Raw genomic sequence first — 24,342 nt, 5'->3', positions numbered from 1 at the left:
ATAGGACCAGGCCGCGCCCACTCTCCTGGTCTTATGGGCCCAGCACACCTGATGCAGGTAATGACATGGGGCTGTGCTGGGTATATAAGACTTGCCTTTCCATGTGGGCGGGGCCTGATCAACGTGTCCTTTTGCTTGTCTTTAGAGCTAGGTGCTCAGGTCCCCTTGTGCTGTGTCCTGTGTCCTGTTACTGTTTGTCCTTTGCTACCGGGTACCTGTGCCTGTTTCCTGCAGTATCCTATAGAACTCTGTGACCCTAGTGACCCGGTTATAACCGTCCCGGCCACGCCAGTGCTCCGGCTGCCGTGTACTCTGCCCCCCGGTGGGGTACTCGGTCCAGTGGATCCACCTCCTGGGCCCACCAGTCCTCCCGGCCCTGACAGTATATATGTCCCAAATCCTGGGTTCCTGCCTGGCATATATGTCGCCCCAACCTGGTATATGTGTCTCCCATACTGGCATATATGGCCCCAATCCAGGGTTCCTTCCTGGTATATATGTCCCCCATTCTGGTATATGTCTCCACCATCCTGGTATGTGTGTCTGCCAATCTGGTATATTTGCCCATCCCAGGATTTTGTGTCCCCCATCCCATCCTGGTATGTATCCACATCCTGGTATATATGTCCCCAATCCTGGGTTCCTTCCTGGTATATACAGTATGTCCCCTATTCTGCCTCTGTTCTTTAGCGCAAACAAAATGAAAAGAAAACAAAACATTCTGATCACCTTCCCCCGCTGCCCCGTTGTGCGGCATCCTCTTATACAGCCAGCGCAGTACCCAGCAGCTTACATCAGAGTGAGTGCCATGGTGCCGGACGTCACTGCCATGCGCTCCCAGTTACGACCACACCAATGTCAGCTACCGCCCTAATTTCCTGGCAGCGTGTATTGTGGTGCAGGAACCTGATGGATCTCTGCACCGCAATACACTTAAGCTGAAGTAGGTGCTGGGGTGGGCAGACACCCCTGCATCATGGGCCCAGTAACTGTCATGATCATTGTGACCACGATTGTGAATAAATCCCCTTTTATGTATCCATTTATATACTTTTTTCAGTAGTCATAGCTTAAAAGAAAATTCTGATAAATCAGCTTAGAAAACCAAATATTCCATGGTAAAATACAGGAACGTAAATGATTAATGACTAAGTAAAGATGCAAGATTTACAGAAGCCGCTTCTCTCAGGTCATCAGTTCAGAGTATATATAGGGGCATAATGGCTTCAGTGTTCTCTACGTGGTCCTGTTTTTATTATTTGTACATGTCCCCCTCAATTCTAAAGTGCTGTGGAATATGTTGGTGCTAATTATTATTCTTATAAAACTGCTCCGCTCTAGAGACCTCAGCCCCAGGCAAAGATTTCCCGAGGTCCAGCATCACGACTCCCAAACTCTACAATGACTAAGCTACTCCAAGCTTCGTAGTCCCCCAATATTCCCATTGTCGAAGCTTCCAGCATCACGACTCCCAAACTCTACAATGACTACGCTACTCCAAGCTTCGTAGTCCCCCAATATTCCCATTGTCCAAGCTTCCAGCATCACGACTCCCAAACTCTACAATGACTAAGCTACTCCGAGCTTCGTAGTCCCCCAATATTCCCATTGTCCAAGCTTCCAGCATCACGACACCCAAACTCTACAATGACTAAGCTACTCCAAGCTTCGTAGTCCCCCAATATTCCCATTGTCCAAGCTTCCAGCATCACGACACCCAAACTCTACAATGACTAAGCTACTCCAAGCTTCGTAGTCCCCCAAAATTCCCATTGTCCAAGCTTCCAGCATCACGACTCCCAAACTCTACAATGACTAAGCTACTCCAAGCTTCGTAGTCCCCCAATATTTCCATTGTCCAAGCTTCCAGCATCCTTTCTGCTAACTACACGAATTCTAAGAAGGCAGAGTCTCCACAACGTGTAGTCGGAAACCAAGAGAATGGCCACTTTAATAAACCAAGTGTTCCTCAGCTGCAGGGGCAAATGCAGTATTGATATATTTGGGTTTCCAAGCTTACCGCATGGGGTACTGTAGTTTAGGGGTCAACAATCATAATCCCTTTACACCCCTAGTGGTCTAGAGTCATTTTTGGGGTTAACACCTAGATGTCTAGTGAGATTAGTGAAGAAATCTAAAATCGTATTAGAATACTTTATAGGGGTATGAGGGTGCTCGGTGTGGTGGTCGCTGGCACAGGGGGCTTCTGCTTCTCAGCAGTATTCCTTCGATGGTCCACGCCCTTGCCACCTCCCCAGAGTAAGGAGAAAGGGTTTGGTCATGGTGGTCCTGGCTGGGTGTGTGATCTTTGTGTGTGCAAGCCATACTTCTGCTTAGGCCCTCATGCAGACCAGGATCTTCCCGATGGGGAATCAAGGACACAGATTCTCTTTTCTTCTTCAAGAGTCTTTTACTAACAGTTGCTCACAATATTTCTGACACATCATCACTGCGGGCACAACACTTGAACATTGTAGGTACGGTACATTTGACTTCAAGGCATAGTTTTACTGCACACTGCTCCATAATTCCTGGTACTACTGTGGCTATTTGTACGTCCTACTCCTCACTGTCTGACACCCCAAAGTCATAGAGTCCCACATGGCTATGGTGTCATCCCACCCACAGGGACCCGTTCTGTATAACGTTTCGACCACCGTCGGACAAGGTTCATTTATCAGTGATTCCGTGCCATCCTGTCAACCCAAGTCTATGCCAAACCTCCACTTTAGGACTAGTACCGCTGGAGTCATTTTGCAAACCAGGAATTCTCTCTATAGTTTGGGTCTGTTACGACTGCGGGATGGAGGTGACCCTCTAATTATCCCCGACTGGTGTCCTTTCAGCGAACTCTATTCCTGGGATGACCCTGTGGGTCAGGTCAAATTACAAATGCCATAGACATCAACTTTCTTTGGCCTAAGGTATCTAACTGGTTTGCAGACATCTCCTACTCGCTATACTTCCAACAAGTACAGCTTTCAATACTCTAAACTACCACTGACTAAACTGGGATGGAGTCAGGCTGTACCCTGCAGTTGGCTACTCCCACTGGGGACGACCCACTGTTCACGGTCTTTACTCCTGTCACTAACCTCTTTACCAGGAAGCAGTTCCTTGATCTGGCCACTAGATGGTCACACTACACTTTAGGCAGGAACACATTGTCATGCAGGAAGACCCAGCCATGACCCGTATTCAATGCTCTTACTGAGGGAAGGAGGTTGTTGGCCAAAATTTTGAGATACATGACCCCCTATATCCTCCCTCCAATACGGTGCAGAATGATTCCATATCTAACATTGAAAACCCACTTCCTATTGAGTCTCACAACTGAAGTACACCACTTTGAATATTAAAAGTGGCCCTGGTAGGAGAAGCACTTGGGCGGCCATAGGAGTGCGGAGAAGTATGCAGTCCAGCAGCGGGGGTAAGTGAATTGGAATCCCTTCTGAGGAGAGGCAAGGTAGTGCAGCGACGCCGGCCCTACAGTTCCCCCCTTACGCCCCTCTTCACCAGACCTGAAGAAAGTTTCTTCTCCACCAAGATGTTTTTGGAAGCTGTAGCAATGGCCGGTGGAAGGGGTAGGGAGAATGGCTGCTGCTCGAGAGGCCCTGAAAGGCAGACGGCACCAGCTTCCAGGGTAGCCATCACTGAGGCTTCAGGGATCAGAAATCTCTTACAGGAATTCTGCCTACAAAGGAGCACCTCTTCGGATTTCCAGTCCAAGGCAGGCTTGTGGGCATGAAGCCAAGGACGAGTAGACAAGACCAGGAAAGACATCTTCTCCAAATGTGAAGCTCCCACTTGAATTTCCATCTGCTAAGAAACAAAGCGTATTGGCTCTGTCCAGAGTAGAGATGAGCAAACTCATGGACGTTCGGTGGGTTTCGATAAAGTTTGCTGTAGGACCCCGTCTTGACCTGAAACCCAATAGGAGTCAATAATTGGGCAGTTCGGTCTTCGCCAACATGCAGCCAGCCATAAACAGATCATTTCCGGGGAAGGGTGGGCAGGATTTTTCCTTTTTTTTTAGTTGGTGCACACTGCATCTCATCAGTTACCCCCATTACAAACTGATCGAACACTGCAAGTGGCTCGCACTGGGCTGAGCACCAAGCGTACCCGAGCACAGTAATGCTCAGACCCGAATTCTTCTTTTTAAGTAAAGTCTGTGTTTGGTAAGAACACGGAACAGCTAGAGATAGAGACGACTTAGGAGTGTTGATACAACTGACAGATTAATTGTGCCTGCAGCTACCACTAGAGGGAGCTTTTTGCATAGTGATTTATATAGATCTCATTGAATAGATACGCAGTGGGCTCCTCCTAGTGGTGGCAGAAAGAACTTTAGTAATTAGCGCCATCTAATTTTCTGAATTACTCAAGAAGGGGGGGGGGAGAGGTTTTGGGGTATCAAGAATTCTACCTCCTTACTTTGACACTTCTCTGCCATTACTGTACAACTAGGTGGCTCTTCAGTCCAGTAGTCTGGAATGTAATATGAATAGTCAATCAGATTTCTAATCAAAGTATCATGTCTGAACCAAGCATGAAAAATGCATTGCATAAAAGGAAAACACAAAAGACATAAAAAGGAAACAGAAACTCATTTTACTGAAAAATGGTATGTTTATTTTAGGACCACAAAATGTCAGTCACAGATTTTAAACAAGAAGTCAGCTGCAAAAGTGGTAACACTTTATATGGATGGATGCTCAGGACCCGCCTCTCATATACAGAGCCGCGAACAACAAAATACTGATATGTAACACTACATTATTCCCGTATCGGCCAGTTGTAGGTTTCAAATTATCCTTCAGCCACCACTAGGGGGAGCTCACTGTATAGAATGTCTTCATCTCCCAGTGATTCAGTGCTAGGGGTATAAACTGTTATGTAGTGAGCTCCCTATCGGCCAGTGGTAGGTTTTCAATTATCCCTTCAGCCACCACTAGGGGGAGCGCACTGTATAGAATGTCCATCTCCCTGTGAGTTCAGTGCTAGGGGTATAAATTGTTATGTAGTGACCTCCCTATTGGCCAGTGGTAGGTTTTGAATTATCCCTTCAGCCACCACTAGGGGGAGCTCACTGTATGGAATGTCCTTTCCCCGTGAGTTCAGTGCTAGGGGTATAAATTGTTATGTCACTACAAAACAATTTATACTACATAACAATTTATGGGATAATTCGAAACCTACCACTGGCTGATAAAGAGCTCACTAGCTCCCTATCAGCCAGTGGTAGGTTTCAAATGATCCCATCAGCCACCACTAGGAGGAGCTCACTGTATAGAATGTCCATCTCCCTGTGAGTTCAGTGCTAGGGGTATAAATTGTTATATAATGAGCTCCCTCTAGTGGTGGCTGTATAAATCTGTATGTAGTGAGCTCCCTCTAGTGGTGGCTGTATAAATCTGTATGTAGTGAGCTCCCTCTAGTGGTGGCTGTATAAATCTGTATGTAATGAGCTCCCTCTAGTGGTGGCTGTATAAATCTGTATGTTGTGAGCTCCCTCTAGTGGTGTCTGTATAAATCTGTATGTAGTGAGCTCCCTCTAGTGGTGGCTGTATAAATCTGTATGTAGTGAGCTCCCTCTTGTGATGGCTGTATAAATCTGTATGTAGTGAGCTCCCTCTAGTGGTGGCTGTATAATATGTATGTAGTGAGCTCCCTCTAGTGGTGGTTGTATAAATCTGTATGTAGTGAGCTCCCTCTAGTGGTGGATGTATAAATCTGTATGTAGTAAGCTCCCTCTAGTGGTGGCTGTATAAATCTGTATCTAGTGAGCTCCCTCTAGTGGTGACTGTATAAATCTGTATGCAGTGAGCTCCCTCTAGTGGTGTCTGTATAAATCTGTATGTAGTGAGCTCCCTCTAGTGGTGGCTGTATAAATCTGTATGCAGTGAGCTCCCTCTAGTGGTGACTGTATAAATCTGTATGTAGTGAGCTCCCTCTAGTGGTGGCTGTATAAATCTGTATGTAGTGAGCTCCCTCTAGTGGTGACTGTATAAATCTGTATGCAGTGAGCTCCCTCTAGTGGTGACTGTATAAATCTGTATCTAGTGAGCTCCCTCTAGTGGTGGCTGTATAAATCTGTATGTAGTGAGCTCCCTCTAGTGGTGGCTGTATAAATCTGTATGTAGTGAGCTCCCTCTAGTGGTGGCTGTATAAATCTGTATGTAGTGAGCTCCCTCTAGTGGTGGCTGTACGCAATCAGAAAATTATTTTTATATGAAGAAGGCGATTTAGAGCTGTACGTGTCAAATAGGAGCAGTGACTGCAATGATACCAAAATATGCTGGACACAAACCCCTTTAGATGTATAAGGCTATGTGCGCACTAGAGCTTTTTACCTGCGGATTTACCCGCGGATTTGCCCCGGAAATTTCTTGAGAAATGTCTGCAATCTTTGTGCAGACATTTCCCATGAAATTCTATGAGAAAAAAAAATAGCTGTGCGCACTGTGCGGATTTTTCTCAAGAAAATTTCTTGAGAAAATTTTCTCGAGAAAATGAGCATGTTCATTATTTCCGCAGAAATTCCGGGGGTATACCGCAGGTAGCATTGATGTGCGGTATACCACCGGAATGGCCGCGATTTACCTGCGGTAATGCTCATCGCTGCCTGCGGTTTTGCAGGAAGCGATGTCATTATGCCAGGAAGAGGAAGCGGAGCAGGACACAGACGTCACACTGCCTGGACGCCGCACAGAAGCGCTTCCGTGCGACCTCCAGGTGCCCGTGCAATCTGTGTCCTGCTCCAGCCTCGCGGCTGCCTGCCTGCCCTGCAATGTCAGTGTCTGCCCGCAGTGTCAGCAGCCTGTCACGCTGCAGCGCAGGCAGAAACTGACACTCAGCAGTGCGTGCAGCCGCGGGGATGACGATCGCTGCTGTCAGGAGGTGAGATCATTACCTGCTGTGACGATCTCCTGCCTCCTGACGTCAGCGCTGTCACTGCTGTCTATGCCCGTCTCGCGAGCGGCCCGAGACTGTCACTAGCGGTGACGTCACAGGCTCTCGCGATACTGCTGAGAACGCGGCGGGCATAGAAGTCAGTGACAGCGCTGACGTCAGCAGTACAGGAGATGATCACAGAAGGTAATGATCTCATCTATGCTCCTGATGGCAGCGCTCGGCATCCCCTGCAGTGACCTGGGCTGACCTATTGATGTTAGCTCAGGTCACTGCATTGCTCTCCCAGCCAATGGGGAACATTCTGTTCTTCATTGACTGGGACAGCGACTATGGTATGTATCGCCGTGCCCCCCACCCCCTTATTGGATTACGCCGGACATGGAATTGATTGTTATTTTCAATAAATTGGTTAAAGAGGGAATGTTTTGGGGAGTGTTTTTTCAAATAAAACTTTTTTTGTTGTCTATTTTTTATTTCTTACTGACTGGGTTGGTGATGTCGGGTATCTGATAGACGCCTGACCTCACCAACCCCAGGGCTTGATGCCAGGTGACATTACACATCTGGCATCAACCCCATATATTACCTCGTTTGCCAACGCACCAGGGCGCGGGATGAGCTGGGGCGAAGCGCCAGGATTGGCACGTCCAATGGATGCGCCACTTCTGGGGCGGCTGCGGCCTGCTATTTTTAGGCTGGGGAGTGTCCAATAACAGTGGACCTCCCTAGTCTGAGAATACCAGACCACAGCTGTCCGCTTTACCTTGGCTGGTGATCCAATTTGGGGGGACCCCACGTTTTTTGTTTTAAATTATTTATTTAATGTAAAATAACAGCGTGGGGTGCCCTCTATTTTGGATTACCAGCCAAGGTGAAGCTGCCAGCTGTGGTCTGCAGGCTGCAGCCGTCTGCTTTACCCTAGCTGGCTACAAAAGATGGGGGGACCTCACGTCGTTTTTTTTTTAATTATTTATTTATTTTATAGCTAAATACAAGGCTAAGCACCCTTTAGGCTATGTGCGCACGTTGCGTAAATACATGCAGTTACGCTGCGCTTTGTAGTGCAGCGTAACTGCATGCGTCCTGCGTCCCCTGCACAGTCTATGGAGATTGTGCAGGGGCCGTGCGCACGTGGCGTTTTAGAGCGCAGCGCTTCGGCTTCTGCCGAAGCGCTGCGTTCTAAGAAGTGACATGTCACTTCTTCCGTGCGCTTTGCCTGCAGCCCCTGCTCTGTCTATGGCAGGAGCTGCAGGCAGAGCGCATGGAATCGGCTTTTTTTTTTGCTGCCGGTTGCGTTTTTTCTGCATAGACTTTAATTAGTGCCGCATTGTGCCGCAAGGCCTTGCGTTCCATCCGGTTTTTCCCGCATGCGGCAGATTTAGCCAATGCGGCGGCCGGATGGAACGTTGCCTAGCACGTTTTTTCGTGCGGCAAAAAAAACCGCATCGCGCCGCATTCGGCCGATGCGGCACATTTTTCAATGCATGCCTATGGCGGCCGGATGCGGCGCGATGCGACAAAGAACGCATCCGGCCGCCGCATGCGGTTTTTGCCACTGCGCATGCTCAGTAGCATGCCGCAAGCTGCAAAAAACGGACGGGCCGCATGGGAAAAACTTATGCAAAGGATGCGGTGTTTTCACCGCATCCGTTGCATAGCTTGCACAGCCGGATTGAGCCGCAGAGCTCAAGCCGGAGGTGTGAAAGCAGCCTTATCTGTCTATCGATTATCTATATTATTTATTGCAAAACCGCAGGGAGCAACCCGCGGTAAATCCGCGGTAAATCCGCGGCAAGTCCGCGGCAAATCCGCGGCAAATCCGCATGCGTTTTTGCCGCGGATTTTTCCGCAGGTGCGGAAATCTTCCACTCCCAGAAGTTTCTCAAGAAATTTTCTTGAGAAACTTCACATTTCTAGTGCGCACATAGCCTAAATATACAGAAAAAGAATGACGAAAATATAATAAAAAAAAATAATAATTACCCACTTCCTCCCCCGAAAAATAAAAAGAAACACAACAACAACAAAAAATGGAAATATTTTTTTTTTGTGCAAATAATACATGAAGGGAAAAGTATAATTCGAAAATCTAACAATAAAAAGTATTAAATATGTCAAAAATGGCTTACTTTGGCATATTGTAGACACTAAATGCTATGAACGCTCTAGACAATAATATATAAAGTTACATCAGTGTAAAATAACATGGAAATGCGCAAAAATAAAAGAAAAAAATATTGGTTGGTCAATAAATTCTGGTTGTTAAAGGGTTAACTAATAATAATAAAAAAGGGTAGTGGGTTTGCTTGTGGTTCTCAGTGAAGGACGGGGCCCATTTCGGAGTTTTGACCTGTGATTTCCGTGTATGACCTGGTGATGATGAGCCCCAATGACACTTTCCCTCTGAGTCTCGTGAGGTCCTTTGTTTCAAGTAAATGGTCCAGTTGTAACGTTGGCGTTAACTCAGAATACATCCTCCTCCTCCTCCTCCACCGGACTGATTCTGTCTTCTTAGGTCCTCGATCGTCCTCTGAAGTTGATCCAGAGCCTGCTGATGCGTTGAATTCAATGTCGACTGATGCGCCTAAAAATATTAAAAGCAAAAGTTGGATAAAATAATCAATCTCATCACATTGTGCTCAGATAAAAACCTCTCATGACTTAGTCCTACTTATTAATGTTTAGAATTCAAAATTATATCCCACAGCAGCCCCCAAAACTCCCAGTAACGACCACTTTGGGCATTTTTGGCTGAAACTATATTGACAGTAAATCCTGTAGACTGTAACCCACAACCGGATTCCCAATGGATCAGTGCTGATTCTGGGTGTTGGTCAGGTACCTGCAGCTTCTGATTTATTTGTCTCTGGTTTTCTTGAACCATCTGTCTTCTGTTCCGCTCCATCTTGTCATTCAGGGAGTTTATGAACTGCTGGTGGTTCGCCGTCTGCCGTTTCATGGACTGCTCCAAGTTTCTGGATCTCTTCTCCACCAATGCCCTATCCTGTTGTGCTAACATGGCCTTGATCTGGGACTCTGGAGGAGGTGATGAAATGAGAAAGATTAGGAGGAAGTTTCTGCCATCATCCATTTTTTTTTTCAGTTAAAATCTACACAAAAAGTTCAATAATTTTGCTTGCTGAGGTTCTGAGGTTACACCCCTATGCATGTTTCAGTATCAGGTTGCGCTGTTTGGCCCATAGTCCCTAATTCAGACTATAGGTATAGAATTGTGTCCGTAATTGGATCCACATCTCCCCTTGTATCTGGTGGTCATTGGTTTGTCAACCCCAGATAATAGGGGGCTATCTTGTAATGTTTGGATTTGGCCCAATAGTATAAAAATGGGGTGTTAGGTAAATCCTCTCTAATGGTATCTCTTTATAATTATTACATTGCAATACATTTATTTTTGTGCTACTTTATCTACCTTTTTACAGTTGTTGGTCAATTTATCAGTTTTAATTCCTCACCTCTTTACGTTCTAAATTGGGCTTTCTGAGGTTATGAGGTTGTGTACCGCCCCCGTGGAAGCAGCCAAGCTGCTCGGATCCGGGTTTGCTGTAGCTCGAGGGTCTCCGGACCCGGGGGTCGTGCGGCAACTCAAATGAAGGGGGTATTTACAGGGGAGTTGATATATATAGTTCGTGACGCCACCCGTGGTGTACGGTAATTTGGGGAGTACCGCCGCTACCGTTGGGAGTACCCGGGGTGATGAAGTGGGGCAGCAAGGTGTCGAAGCCCTCCACGTGTAGAGAGGATGCCCCGGGACTCGGTGTGGGGGTGCCGTGGGATGCAGGGGTCACTCTCGTACTCACTCAGTCAATAACCAGACACTGACAACTGGGTAAACCAAGTTTTCCGGGTGCCGCTGCTGCTGAGGGGAGCTTGGCCGTGTCCCGTCCCTTATAGTGTTGCCTGGTGGTGGTCCGTGACCTGCCTCCTGGCACTAAGTTTAACTTCAACGTGGTGGCCCAGTAGTATGGAACTTGCCGGGCCCCGCTCCCCACTGTGGCTAGGTGTGGGAGCCTGCTCTCAGGGCTCACGCTTGGGATTTTCTGGACCGTTTTGGATTGGAAAGTCCTATCCCCCTCGTTGTGCTAATGCCCCGATTCTGGAGCGGGTGGGAACAGATCATAAAGGCCCTGTTCTCCTCAGGTGAATTGTCGGGTTGCTTGAAGCTGCTCCCCGACCTAGGGTCCGTGTACCCCGTTGTGCCTTCGGTTCCAGACTGGTGATAGTGCTAGGCTGCCAGCTGTCCTCCTCGACAGGTCCAAACACCTTTCCACAATCCCCTGCGACCAGGGGTCCGACTCCTCTAGGCCCAGACCACCGTCTGCAACCTAGACAGCTTCTCGAGGAGCCACCTCTCCAGACCTCCTCTCACTCCCTACACTCCGACTGACTACACTCCTCACCTCCCCTCCCTGACCGCCCAGGTGGGAGACTCTAAGCCACTCAAGCCGTCCACTGGGGTGTCTGGTGGGTGTGGTGCAGGGTGTATCTAGGATATGATTTGCTGTTGGAGGCAACACTATTAAGATAGGGACTCAGAAACACGAGGGATTTGGAATACTGGACAAAAGGGCAATTTGCGCAGTATCCTGTGATGACCTGATAGGCCAGGGGCGTCACAGTTGCACCCCTATATATGTTCCAGTGTCACATTGTGCTGGTTGGCCAGTAATCCCCAATTTAGACTATGGGTATAGAATTGTGTCCGTAATTGGAATCACATCTCCCCTTCTATTCGGTGGTCATTGGTATGCCAGCCACAGAAAATAGGGGGCTATCTTATAATGTTTGGATTTGACCCAATAGTATAAAAATGGGGTGTTATGTAAATCCTCTCTAATGGTTTCTCTTTATAATTATTATAGTAAATAATATACCTTCTTGAATGGAGACACAATTCCTTTTTCTCTATTGTGCTGTGATATTGCACTATTAATTGTTGGAGAGTGGTGTCTCCTTCCGAAGGGCTAAATATGTGAAAGGGCATACATGTCTTTTGCAGACTGTGCTGGATATAACGTTGTATCGGCGCATGCGTGTACATGCGCGCTACTCAGAATCTGTACCAACATGACACCGTGGACTTCATTGCACATGTACTTGTATATTGATTGAAAAAGGTTCTTGTCATGAACCGAAACGTCACCATTATGGCCAACTAGAAACACAAGTTGTTTCTGCTTTTCTTCCTCCATTAACTTATTTCGAAATTGGTGGAACGGTTCTTGCTTGTGAAGTTTGGCACCCACATTTCTGTTGGTGTTGCTTCTACTTTTATCCATCCAGCCATCTATCCTCCCATCGAGCCATCTATCCTCCCATCCAGTCATCCATCCAGCCATCTATCCATCCAGCCATCCATCCATCCATTCATCCAGCCATCCATCCAAGCATCCATCCATCCATCTATCTATCCATCCAGCCATCTATCCTCCCATCCAGCTATCTATCATCCATCCATCCATCCAGCCATCTATCCATCCATTCATCCATGCATCTAAGCATCCATCCATCCAGCCATCTATCCATCCAGCCATCTATCCATCCAGCCATCTATCCATCCAGCCATCTATCCATCCAGCCATCTATCCTCCCATCCAGCCATCCATCCATCCATCCATCCATCCAACCATCTAAGTGTAGACCACCCCTCTACCTGCTAGCTTTTTCTCTGCCTGGACGACATTCTCCTCGAGCTGCTGGATGGCTTCTTCAATGTTCTTGTTTTCAAGCATGAATTTTGTCAGCACCTCATGAGACTGAGAGAAGAAATTCATAAAATGTTACTCCATAAAGTCAACCTCACCCCTGATTGTACCAATCCGAGCCATAGACTTCAATGGGATTAGTGAAAGCTGTAAGATGTATTATTGGGTTCAAGGGGAACAGAAACATTCCTTATGCACTGATTGCCTTCAAGGCAGAATTGTATAGTCCTACACTATGGCTCTGTGAAGGGAAACAAGCACAACCCCATTAACAAAAATTAAAATTTAGCAACACTTTCTTGCCTAAGGCATTGTACCATCACACAAATATACAATATAATTGTGAAAAGTGAAAAACTAAAGCCCTGGTTGAGGAAAGGCTGGACCCAGATGTAGGAGTAACCCTCCTTCTCAAAGAGGCACTGTGAGTTGTCACAAATTTTGGAGAGCGGGGCTAACGACAAGAGGTCCATGTGAAGTGTTTGGCCCTCTCTTCTCTATAGTGCTGATCAAGGTATATTCCAATATCTTCACCTATTGTGGCTCATCAGAGGTGAAGGACAAACGGGAATATATTGGCGCAACCATAAGTGTGAACACCAACCATTAAGTAGGTTGTGTCATCTGACATATTGGCTACCTCAATCTAGATTGTGACTCCTTCTAGAATCTTAGGGCGGCTTTGCACACTACGACATCGCAGGTGCAATGTCGGTGGGGTCAAATCGAAAGTGACGCACATCCGGCGTCACTTGCAATGTCGTAGTGTGTAAATCCTAGATGATACGATGAACGAGCGCAAAAGCGGCGTTATCGTATCATCGTTGCAGCCTCTGACATTTCCATAATGCCGGGGGAGCGACAGGTACGATGTTGTTCCTCGCTCCTGCGGCACCACACATCGCTGTGTGTGAAGCTGCAGGAGCGAGGAACATCTCCTTACCTGCCGCCGGCTGCAATGCGGAAGGAAGGAGGTGGGCGGGATGTTTACATCCTGCTCATCTCCGCCCCTCCGCCACTATTGGCCGCCTGCCGTGTGACGTCACTATGACGCCGCACGACCCGCCCCCTTAGGAAGGAGGCGGGTCGCCGGCCAGAGCGACGGTCGCAGGGCAGATGAGTGCATGTAAAGCTGGCGTAGCGATAATTTTTGCTACGCCAGCTATCACACGATATCGTACCTGCGACGGGGGCGGGGACTATCGCGTGCGACATCGCAGCATCGGCTTGCGATGTCGCAACGTGCAAAGCCCGCCTTAGTCTGGGTAGATATATGGATCATTTGAGAGGTTGTTGGGTTTAAAGCTGAGAAGGCTAATGGCGAGCACCAATTCATGGTTACCCCTTGCCATTGACAGGGTCTACAGAGGCTCCTTTTGACTACATGGACCATAACTATTCCCAATAATTCTCTCAAAGAGCTTTGATTACAGCTAGATATATTCTTTTCTGAAAAGGTCTGGCATTGCCGAGAGAATATACTTTGAAGATGCGGCCAAGGACCATAGCGGGAAAGAAGACTAGTCCTGCTCCACTCCACCTCTGGCCGGCTCTTCGTAGCACTGCTGCATGAGCTTCCCCAGTCTCTCCCTATGTACACGCAAGAGAGAAACCTATCAATCACCTGCAGCAGAGCTGAGAAGAGTGCCACCAATTTCCCTGGAAAGACGCGAGTTACTACTAATGAATCTCTTTAAGATCATCACAACCTTAGTAATGTGAAAGTGACTTCAAAAAAAGCCGTTTTTTACTTCATTGTTGTCACACGCCATCTGAAATATTTATTCCGTGCTTTTCTCCCCTGATCTTGACCTGTGACATCCTCTCGCTACCCAGATTCACTATAAATAAGCTGCTGCATTCCCTGCCTTGGCTTTTATACAGACTCTAATATTTCCTCCTAATTAGCTGCACTATACCATGTGATCTGAAAGCTGCAGGGCATTATGGATAAGCTGTGCGACCACTTCAGAGGTCATGTGAGCCTTCTCTGGCTATTGCAATCTTCTGCTGGACATATTTTTGAGAGTTTTGCATGAATTGAATCATTGCTCGAATTTGCTGAGAAAATTGAACACAAATTCTATTTGCTCATCCCTGCTCAACCTAAAATCGGATCCCTTTTGTGGAGATCTTGACAATATAAGGATTACCTTTACTCCCTTTCCTGGCATTCTCTGATACCTTTCCAGGAATTTCGCCTTTTCGAACAAGAAAAGCTCGTGGCCTCCCGGCCGGGTGTAACGCCCCTGCATGAGCCCGTTCTGCATGGTCAGGCTAAGGCTCTTGAGAAGATTGGTAGACACTTCTATTGATTTCTCTTCATTTCTTTTCATAAATTCACGTCTCTTATTGCAAATCTGAATCTGTTGGTAAAATCGAAAAGGCAATTACACCTGGAATGGGATATGTCTCTATATGTGGGGGCAAAACTATTCATGTAAGGTAACCCCCTTAACCAACATTCATGCTGCTTTGTCTTTTTACATGTGTGGATCAAGCGGACAGACACATCTAAAATCCCCTTGAAGAAACATAGATCATTTGCAAAGTGGATGTGGATAAATGTAAAGTGATGCATCTGGGCTCTAATATATTGCAAGCACCATATGGGGACTAAAACTAGGAGAGTCACTGACACAGAAGAATCTGAATGTGCACCGAGCGTACCCGAGCACTCCGATGCTCGATCGAGTGGTCAGCATACGTACAGCACCGGAACTCGGACACTGATTTTTGTAAAGCCCGTGTTTGGTACGAACCCCGAAGCTTACAGTTTGGGTTCGCTTATCTCTATTTTTGAGGAAAGATTAAACTTATTAAATTAATTAGTCTTGAGAACAGATATCGAAAGGACAACTTGGCTAAGTTGTTCAAGAACATAAATGGCCTATGCAAAACATATGTTAAAAAGCTGTTTCATGTAAACCCCCTCAAAAGAGAAGAGAGTGCTCCCTCAGTTTGTAGAAGGACAGGTTTAATCTCCAGAGGATACAAGAGGACACTCCTTCTGTTTAGAGAAATACAGGTTGAATCTTAAGAGAAGACAAGAGAGCATGCCTTCCATCTGGAGAAAGACAAGTCAAATCTCCAGAGAAGAGAAGAGGGCACTCCTTCCATCTGGAGAAAGACAGGTTGATTTTCCAGAGAAGCCAAGAGGACACGCCTTCCATCTGGAGAAAGACAAGTCAAATCTCCAGAGAAGACAAGAGGACACGCCTTCCATCTGAAGAAAGACACGTCAAATCTCCAAAAAAGACAAGAGGACACTCCTTCCATCTGGAGAAAGACAGGTTGATTTTCCAGAGAAGCCAAGAGGACACGCCTTCCATCTGGAGAAAGACAAGTCAAATCTCTAGAGAAGACAAGAGGACACGCCTTCCATCTGAAGAAAGACACGTCAAATCTCCAGAAAAGAGAAGAGGGCACTCCTTCCATCTGGAGAAAGACAGGTTGAATCTCCAGAGGAGAAAAGACTGCACTCCTTCTATTTGCAGAAAGACAGGTTGAATCTCCAGAGAATACAAGAGGGCACTCCTTCTGTTTGGAGTAAGACAGGTTGAGTTTCCAGAGAAGGCAAGAGGGCACTCCTTCCATCTGGAGAAAGACAGGTCGAATCTCCAGAGAAGACAAGAGGTCACTCCTTCCATTTGGAGAAAGACAGGTCGAATCTCAAGAGGAGTCAAGAGGAGACTCCTTCCCTCTGGAGAAAGAAAGGTTGAATCTCCAGAGAATACCAGAGGGTACTCCGTCCATCAGGAGGATATGTGGATCTCCAGAGAAGACAAGAGGGCACTCCTTCCATCAAGTGAAAGATATGTCAGATCTCCAGAGAATACAAGAGGGCACTCCTTCCATCAAGTGAAAGATATGTCAGATCTCCAGAGAATACAAGAGGGCACTGCTTCCATCAAGTGAAAGATATGTCAGATCTCCAGAGAATACAAGAGGGTACTCCTTCCATCTGGAGAAAGACATGTCGAATCTCCAGAGAATACAAGAGGGCACTCCTTTCGTCTGGAGAAAGACAGTTTAAATCTCAGAAGACAAGAATCTCAGAATCTCAGAAGACAAGAGGGCACTCCTTCCATCTGGAAAAAGACAGGCCAAATCTCCAGAGAATACAAGAGGGCACTCCTTCCATCTGGAGAGAGACATGACGAATCTCCAGAGAAGACAAGAAGGAACTCCTTCCATCTGGATAAAGACAGGTTCAGTCTCCAGAGGAAACAAGTGGGTACTCCTCCTGTTTCTTTACCATGAGAATTATTAATCTGTGGAATAGATTAGGAATGAAAAACTTGCTTTTTTATGGAAGATCGTCCATGCACTGTGGATGTACCGACACCCCCACCCTTTATCCTTTCCCTATCCCGTGGTTTCGCATTATTGACATGTGTCTTTTTCTCAACCATACTATGTAGCCATGTAAGGCTGGATATCTGACCTTTAGTTCTTGTTGATATTTCTGACTCTTATCATTGAGTGACCGCTTCATGAAGACTTGATCGGCCTTATCCTTGCTTTTCATGTGCATGTTCAGAAACTCATACTCAGTCAATGTTGGAAACTTCGGGACTTGCTTTTCCATCTCAGATTCGTAAGTGGACAGTGCGTCTTGTAAAGCTGCATTGTTTTCAATCTCTGACAAAGCCAGAACTGCATTCTCCATGCAAGGTACCGACCCGCTCTGAATAGTGTCCACGTACATGGATGCAAGCTTACCCAACACTAAGGAGGAAAAGCGAAGCATTAATGGGGATGTCCTGCTGTAGAGCTTCATGTGCAGATGCTACAGATTTTGCTCAGCAACAAGGGCATGAGTGCAGTCTGTGAGCTTAAGAAGGGCATGAGCTCAATTTGTGAGACAGAGGAGGGCATGAGCACATTCTATGAGCCTAAGGAGAGCATGAGGGCAATCTGTGAGCCTGAGGAGAGCATGAGCACATTCTTTGAGCCTAAGGAGAGGATGAGGGCAATCCGTGAGCCTGAGGAGGACATGAGCGCAATCTGTGAGCCTGAGGAGGACATGAGTGCGATATGTGAGCCTAAAGAGAGCATGAGCGTGATCTGTGAGCCTGAGGAGGACATGAGTGTGATATGTGAGCCTAAAGAGAGCATGCGCGTGATCTGTGAGCCTGAGGAGGACATGAGTGCAGTCTGTGTGAGTGAGGAGGGCATGAGCGCAATCTGTGAGCCTGAGGACAGCATGAGCGCAGTCTGTGAGCCAGAGGAGGGCATGAGCGCAGTTTGTGCGCCTGAGGAGGGTATGAGCACAGTCTGTGAGCCTGAGGAGAGCATGAGCGCAATCTGCGAGCCTGAGGAGAGCATGAGCGCGATCTGTGAGCCTGAGGAGGGCATGAGCGCAGTCTGTGAGCCTGAGGAGAGCATGAGTGCAATCTGTGAGCCTGAGGAAGGCATGAGCACAATCTGTGAGCCTGAGGAGAGCATGAGTGCAGCCTGTGAGCCTGAGGAGAGCATGAGTGCAGCCTGTGAGCCTGAGGAGAGCATGAGTGCAGTCTGTGAGCCTGAGGAGAGCATGAGCGCAGTCTGTGAGCCTGAGGAGAGCATAAGCGCAGTTTGTGAGCCTGAGGAGAGCATGAGTGCAATCTGTGAGCCTGAGGAAGGCATGAGCACAATCTGTGAGCCTGAGGAAAGCATGAGCGCAGCCTGTGAGCATGAGGAGAGCATGAGCGCAGTCTATGAGTCTGAGGAGAGCATGAGCGCAATCTGTGAGCCTGAGGAGAGCATGAGCGCAATCTGTGAGCCTGAGGAGGGCATGAGCGCAGTCTGTGAGCCTGAGGAAGGCATGAGCGCAGTCTGTGAGCCTGAGGAGGGCATGAGCGCAGTCTGTGAGCTTGAGGAGGGCTTGAGCGCAGATGTAATGCCTGATTTGAGCCACAAACTCAGACTGGCTGTAAGGGGAGTCTAGAGAAAAGCCGCTCACAAAGCAGGACCCCAAGAACTCTGTAACCCTTTAACCCCTATACAGGGATTTGGAATTACGCAGAGCCTCAGAGATCGCTACCTGCGGTAGACTGTAGTCCGTGGTCGTCAGGCAGGGTCAAAAACAAGGAGATGCAAAACAGGAACCGAATCGGCAGGCAAGGGCGTAGTGAGGAGACAAAGCAGAGGTCAAATCCAGAACTGGCAGCAAGGTACAAAAATGACAGGCAGGAGGGTAGTCAAAAAACAAGCAAAGGTCAGCGCACAGGAATCAACATACAAACAGCACATGAGCCAGCAGTACAGAACTATCTCTGGTAGTGGTCATGTGACAGGAGGGGGAATAAGAACGGTGTGGTGTCTTCCCATTGGCTGCAGGTGAATGTTGGCAGCTTCAGCTGGAAGACACACAGGCCACCTACAGTCAGCCAGTGGTACTGCAGGTTCCAGGGAAACCCAGCCTAGTGGATGAGCGTAGCCTGTGCTCCGCAGAGCCACGGGCACCAACTCCTCTCCCATCACCAGCACTATCCATGGTGGGAATATGGCGTCGTCTGGCGATCGGAGCAAAAGTCGCAGGAGCGGGCTCCGGTGGGGACGTGACAGCAGTCTGTGAGCCTGAGGAGGGTATGAGCGCAGTCTGTGAGCCTGAGGAGAGCATGAGCGCAATCTGTGAGCCTGAAGAGAGCATGAGCGCAATCTGTGGGAGTGAGGAGGGCATGAGCGCAGTCTGTGAGCCTGAGGAGGGCATGAGCGCAGTCTGTGAGCCTGAGGAGGGTATGAGCACAGTCAGTGAGCCTGAGGAGGGTATGAGCGCAGTCTGTGAGCCTGAGGAGAGCATGAGCACAATCTGTGAGCCTGAGGAGAGCATGAGCGCAATCTGTGAGACTGAGGAGGGCATGAACGCAATCTGTGAGACTGAGGAGGGCATGAGCGCAATCTGTGAGCCTGAGGAGGGCATGAGCGCAATCTGTGAGCCTGAGGAGGGCATGAGCGCAATCTGTGGTAGTGAGGAGGACATGAGCGCAATCTGTGGTAGTGAGGAGGGCATGACCGCAATCTGTGGTAGTGAGGAGGACATGAGCGCAATCTGTGGTAGTGAGGAGGACATGAGCGCAATCTGTGAGCCTGAGGAGGGCATGAGCGCAATCTGTGGTAGTGAGGAGGACATGAGCGCAATCTGTGGTAGTGAGGAGGGCATGACCGCAATCTGTGGTAGTGAGGAGGACATGAGCGCAATCTGTGGTAGTGAGGAGGACATGAGCACAATCTGTGGTAGTGAGGAGGACATGAGCGCAATCTGTGGTAGTGAGGAAGACATGAGCGCAATCTGTGGTAGTGAGGAAGACATGAGCGCAATCTGTGGTAGTGAGGAGGACATGAGCGCAATCTGTGGTAGTGAGGAGGACATGAGCGCAGTCTGTGGTAGTGAGGAGGACATGAGCGCAATCTGTGGTAGTGAGGAGGACATGAGCGCAATCTGTGGTAGTGAGGAGGACATGAGCGCAGTCTGTGGTAGTGAGGAGGACATGAGCGCAGTCTGTGGTAGTGAGGAGGACATGAGCGCAATCTGTGGTAGTGAGGAGGACATGAGTGCAATCTGTGGTAGTGAGGAGGACATGAGCGCAATCTGTGGTAGTGAGGAGGACATGAGCGCAGTCTGTGGTAGTGAGGAGGACATGAGCGCAATCTGTGGTAGTGAGGAGGACATGAGCGCAATCTGTGGTAGTGAGGAGGACATGAGCGCAGTCTGTGGTAGTGAGGAGGACATGAGCGCAGTCTGTGGTAGTGAGGAGGACATGAGCGCAATCTGTGGTAGTGAGGAGGACATGAGCGCAATCTGTGGTAGTGAGGAGGACATGAGCGCAATCTGTGGTAGTGAGGAGGACATGAGCGCAATCTGTGGTAGTGAGGAGGACATGAGCGCAATCTATGGTAGTGAGGAGGACATGAGCGCAGTCTGTGGTAGTGAGGAGGACATGAGCGCAGTCTGTGAGCCTGAGGATGTCATGAGGCTTTAAACTGTCTTTTTCCAAAACGCTGCAGCAATTCAGAGTTAAACATATATGGCTGGAATTGTGCAGGCACTTGTATAATAGATGCTACCCGTGGATCGAGTCAGGAATATTTAGCACTGCATTACAATACTTATTTGTTGCCATTTTGGATCACCTAATCACCCCCATACTTTGCACTGACGAGGGGCAAGCACCCCGAAACACCGTGTCTGCAAATTGGGATTCTGATCTGGCTTATATATCCTGAGTCATATTTCAAAGGATTGTTGAAAATCCACTTGTGACTTTTAGGATCGCTACTTCCAATAGGTGGCGCTGTGCTAGAGTTTGTCTCCTTTACTGGAGAGACAATTTGAATATTTCCCAGAGGGGCATTGCAGCTATAAGTCCCCTTACCTGGCAGCCAGACTGGCTTGCAAAGTCTCCTTAAGGAGAATAGTGTTCCCCCGTGGTCCCCACATAGCTTTCTCATGAGCCAGATCAGACACCCCCATACTTTGCACTGACGAGGGGCAAGCACCCCGAAACACCGTGTCTGCAAATTGGGATTCTGATCTGGCTTATATATCCTGAGTCATATTTCAAAGGATTGTTGAAAATCCACTTGTGACTTTTAGGATCGCTACTTCCAATAGGTGGCGCTGTGCTAGAGTTTGTCTCCTTTACTGGAGAGACAATTCTAATTTAGAAACACCTTCCAGGTTTCTCACTTACAAGCTAAAAAACCCTTTTGAATTGTAAAGTGATTCAATTATCAATAAAATTGTTCTGAAGAGCAATGGTTCTGATCCATAAAGATATGTTTTCTATAACTATATAGTAGGTCAGTCCAATGATGGCACTTTTTGGCGGCGCTTACGTTTCCCAGTGACCGTGATTCCACCCGTCAGCACTTTAACGCTGCAGCTCTTCATTATGTGGTGGTAGAATTTGGCCGCCTGTTCCACAAACTCCTTTTCCAGCTCTTTCTCCTTCACTTCATCCAGACGTTGCAGGTTTTTCTTAGAGGTTGGACGGTCAAACACAAAGCACTTGTGAGAGCGGAAAAAGTTTAGGATGCACTCACGAGGGAGATTGTAGTTTTTAAAATTTGGGCCTATAATGCGAAAGTGAAAATTAATACGGCAAGTTCCTTCGTCCCTGTCATTACATATAATTATTGCTAAAATTAATGTTTTAGGTACAAAAGGGGGGGATTGACTCCGATATTAAAATGATCAGTCAGCCATCCCTTTTCACATATTTCAAACACAGAAATTGCTGATCTGTATCCAATAAAGCCTGGAGGACCTTCTAGTCGTAGAACAATATTAGTTGCCCTCTTTACTCATTTTAAGGGGGTTGTCAAGTGCAATTGTGATTACCTGATTTGAGCTCTAGCGCCATCATCAGATATTCATCCTCTGTTATGTCCTTGCCGTCCCTCTCCAGGTCCAGGCAGAAGTCTCGGACGCACCAGGTAAATGATGGTAACAACTCCTTCTCATCCTCGGTGCCGTCTTTGCTATTAGTGGACTTTGTCTTTATTATTTCTGTTAGCTGAGTTACATAGCTGTACGATTATCTCGATAAGGAAATTGTTGTTCATATCAAGTGCACTCTTAAAGGGGTTGTCCAGTTTACGAAACCTATTATAATGACTGTCACTAGGTGGCGCTAGACACAAATTGCATGCAGTAAATGGAGAGGCAGTCAGACAGGACAAGACCATAAACCAGGAAGACATGACAGTACACGGGGGGCAGACAGAGACGAGGTCAGGATACAAGCCGAAGGTCAGGGATCCAGGAGAGTATGTAGAAAATACAGGGAGCAGACAAGGACATGGTCAGGAGGAAGTCCAAGGTCAGAAGCCGGGAAGTCACAACAGAAACAGGGGAGGACAGGCAGAGACGGGTCAAGCACAGTCTGGAGTCGAGAGACCAAGATCTGAACACTGAGCACCACGGGAGCCAACAGCACAACTGTAAACAGGTGGCATCCTGAGCTAACACGCTCCCTAATGAAGCAGAGCAATCACCGGGAAAAAGAAGCATCTGTGTGACCATCTTCCAGGATCAGCGTGAAACCAGCAGAGCATTCATCCTGCAAAACGCTCTGCACCATAAGCAACATATACCAGCTCTACAGGAGAGCAAAGGAGAACAATACAGAATGTTCTGCACATAGGAATCGTGACACCTATACACCGTATTAGGGAAATCCTCTCTGCAGGAGCGTCCTCTCCTAACCACAAGGAGCGTCTCAGTCCTGTCCTCCAGTATACAAACTACCTATTGATTTGAATGGCTACTATGTAGTACTTCATTTTCGCCTCCGGAGGCGCTGCAGAAGAATTGAACACTTTCTGCAAGGTTATGTCTGATTGCGCGGGGTCAATATGTGATCAGCTTGGGTAAAGCAAGGGAGGGAATACTGATCGATCATGAACCCCAAAATCTGGGTGCCTTTGTAATTGGTAAAACTTGCTAATCTTTTGCTAAGGTTTCAGACCCAATTTTACCTATTCTTAGTCCCCAGCACTCCTAGGTTCCTTTCGACACAGAAAGGAACCTTACATCTTAAGGTGGCCATTTACATTAGACTAACTTCTGCTAACCCCTCTTGGATGTCAGTCCATTGTGTATGGTGGCCTTCCAACTCTTCCTGAACAGATAATGAAGGATCGGGCATGCCCAATATTGGACTGCCGATCCTTTTTGTTCTCCGAGAGAGAAGCAACCACCAGATGAGTCTGTAAGAAGCTCTCCCACCATCCGAATCATCATCAGCTCTTATTCTCAGTATAGGATACTGCAGTTGCTCGATTGCTTGTTGGTCGATGGTCCCCATACTGTTATACACCAGAGCGCTGCTTAGGAGAACAGTCAGGGAGAAGATCCAGGCATCATTTTTGCTGTCTCCCTGCAGAAGAGAAAGGACATTGTGTCTTACATATCAGCTTCCGCAGTTGAATGTTGTAATGCATGGTGGCCATTGAGAAGAATGAGCGTCCATATGGTCCAAGTCCACCATAACGAGATCTGTTGCCTGTCAATGGCTCTCCACTATTGGAGTAATGGATCTTCCCAATATGAGGGCCATAAAACACTTACCAACTTTTGCAGGACTTACACTTTGTGATGCACTTTGTGATGCACTTTGTGAGCTGCTGAAAATTTGACCCATCGCCATGTCCTCTCTACTGATACCCCTCCCAATTGTGCCCATTTGCCAACCCCAACCAGACTCAGTCCATCCCCCACCTTACGAAATGGCTAATTTCCAATTGTTTCGGGGAGACTGTTGTCACCTGGGAGATTTTCCAACTCTTCCAGGAGTTGGACTCTTCTCCCGTGAGACTTCTGGTTGTTCAGGGAAAGTTGGCAACTGTGCTCTTATGGAATCAACAGCAAAGTTAAAATTCAACCCCTCATTTTGGTACAGGGCTTTGTCACTCAAAACACAAGGGCTTGGTAACCCCTATTGCCGGTTTCCCAACCTTTGTTTGCCAGCAATACATTTCCTCTGGAAAAGGGAGGGGCACAAAGATTCAACGCCCAGTAACCAAAGGACGGCTGGATTTCTCAGCATTATGCTATGTCCCATGTTGCGCTATTGCTTTTCACCATATAAAACAGCCGTTCTGTAAGGGGGGAACTTCATCAGTAACCCCCCCCCCCATGTTATAGGTGTAAGTAAAGTAAGAGGTCCATAAAAACAACTCCCCATATCTTAGCATAACAGAGATACAGATA

At 47.6% G+C, this 24,342-nt stretch overlaps 1 protein-coding gene across 2 annotated transcripts in view; it reads right to left on the bottom strand.

The window, feature by feature from the left end:
• Nucleotides 1–8,200: 8,200 nt before the first annotated feature.
• LOC142256638 (guanylate-binding protein 6-like) overlaps nt 8,201–24,342 on the bottom strand; it is a 33,646-nt gene continuing 17,504 nt past the window's right edge. For both annotated transcript variants that reach the window (XM_075328434.1, XM_075328435.1), the window contains 8 exons: nt 23,400–23,509; nt 21,970–22,157; nt 21,465–21,701; nt 17,089–17,372; nt 14,795–15,007; nt 12,590–12,692; nt 9,761–9,954; nt 8,201–9,502 (listed from right to left, as the gene is read on the bottom strand). In XM_075328434.1, coding sequence (XP_075184549.1) covers nt 9,377–9,502; nt 9,761–9,954; nt 12,590–12,692; nt 14,795–15,007; nt 17,089–17,372; nt 21,465–21,701; nt 21,970–22,157; nt 23,400–23,509 — 1,455 coding nt within the window. In that variant the 3' untranslated portion in view covers nt 8,201–9,376. The remainder of the gene's footprint in view (nt 9,503–9,760; nt 9,955–12,589; nt 12,693–14,794; nt 15,008–17,088; nt 17,373–21,464; nt 21,702–21,969; nt 22,158–23,399; nt 23,510–24,342) is intronic.

The sequence above is a fragment of the Anomaloglossus baeobatrachus genome, chromosome 11 (assembly GCF_048569485.1).
Source record: "Anomaloglossus baeobatrachus isolate aAnoBae1 chromosome 11, aAnoBae1.hap1, whole genome shotgun sequence".
Lineage (NCBI taxonomy): Eukaryota > Metazoa > Chordata > Amphibia > Anura > Aromobatidae > Anomaloglossus > Anomaloglossus baeobatrachus.
Note: the sequence above shows the minus strand (reverse complement) of the source record. Positions and strands in the feature narration are given on the sequence as shown.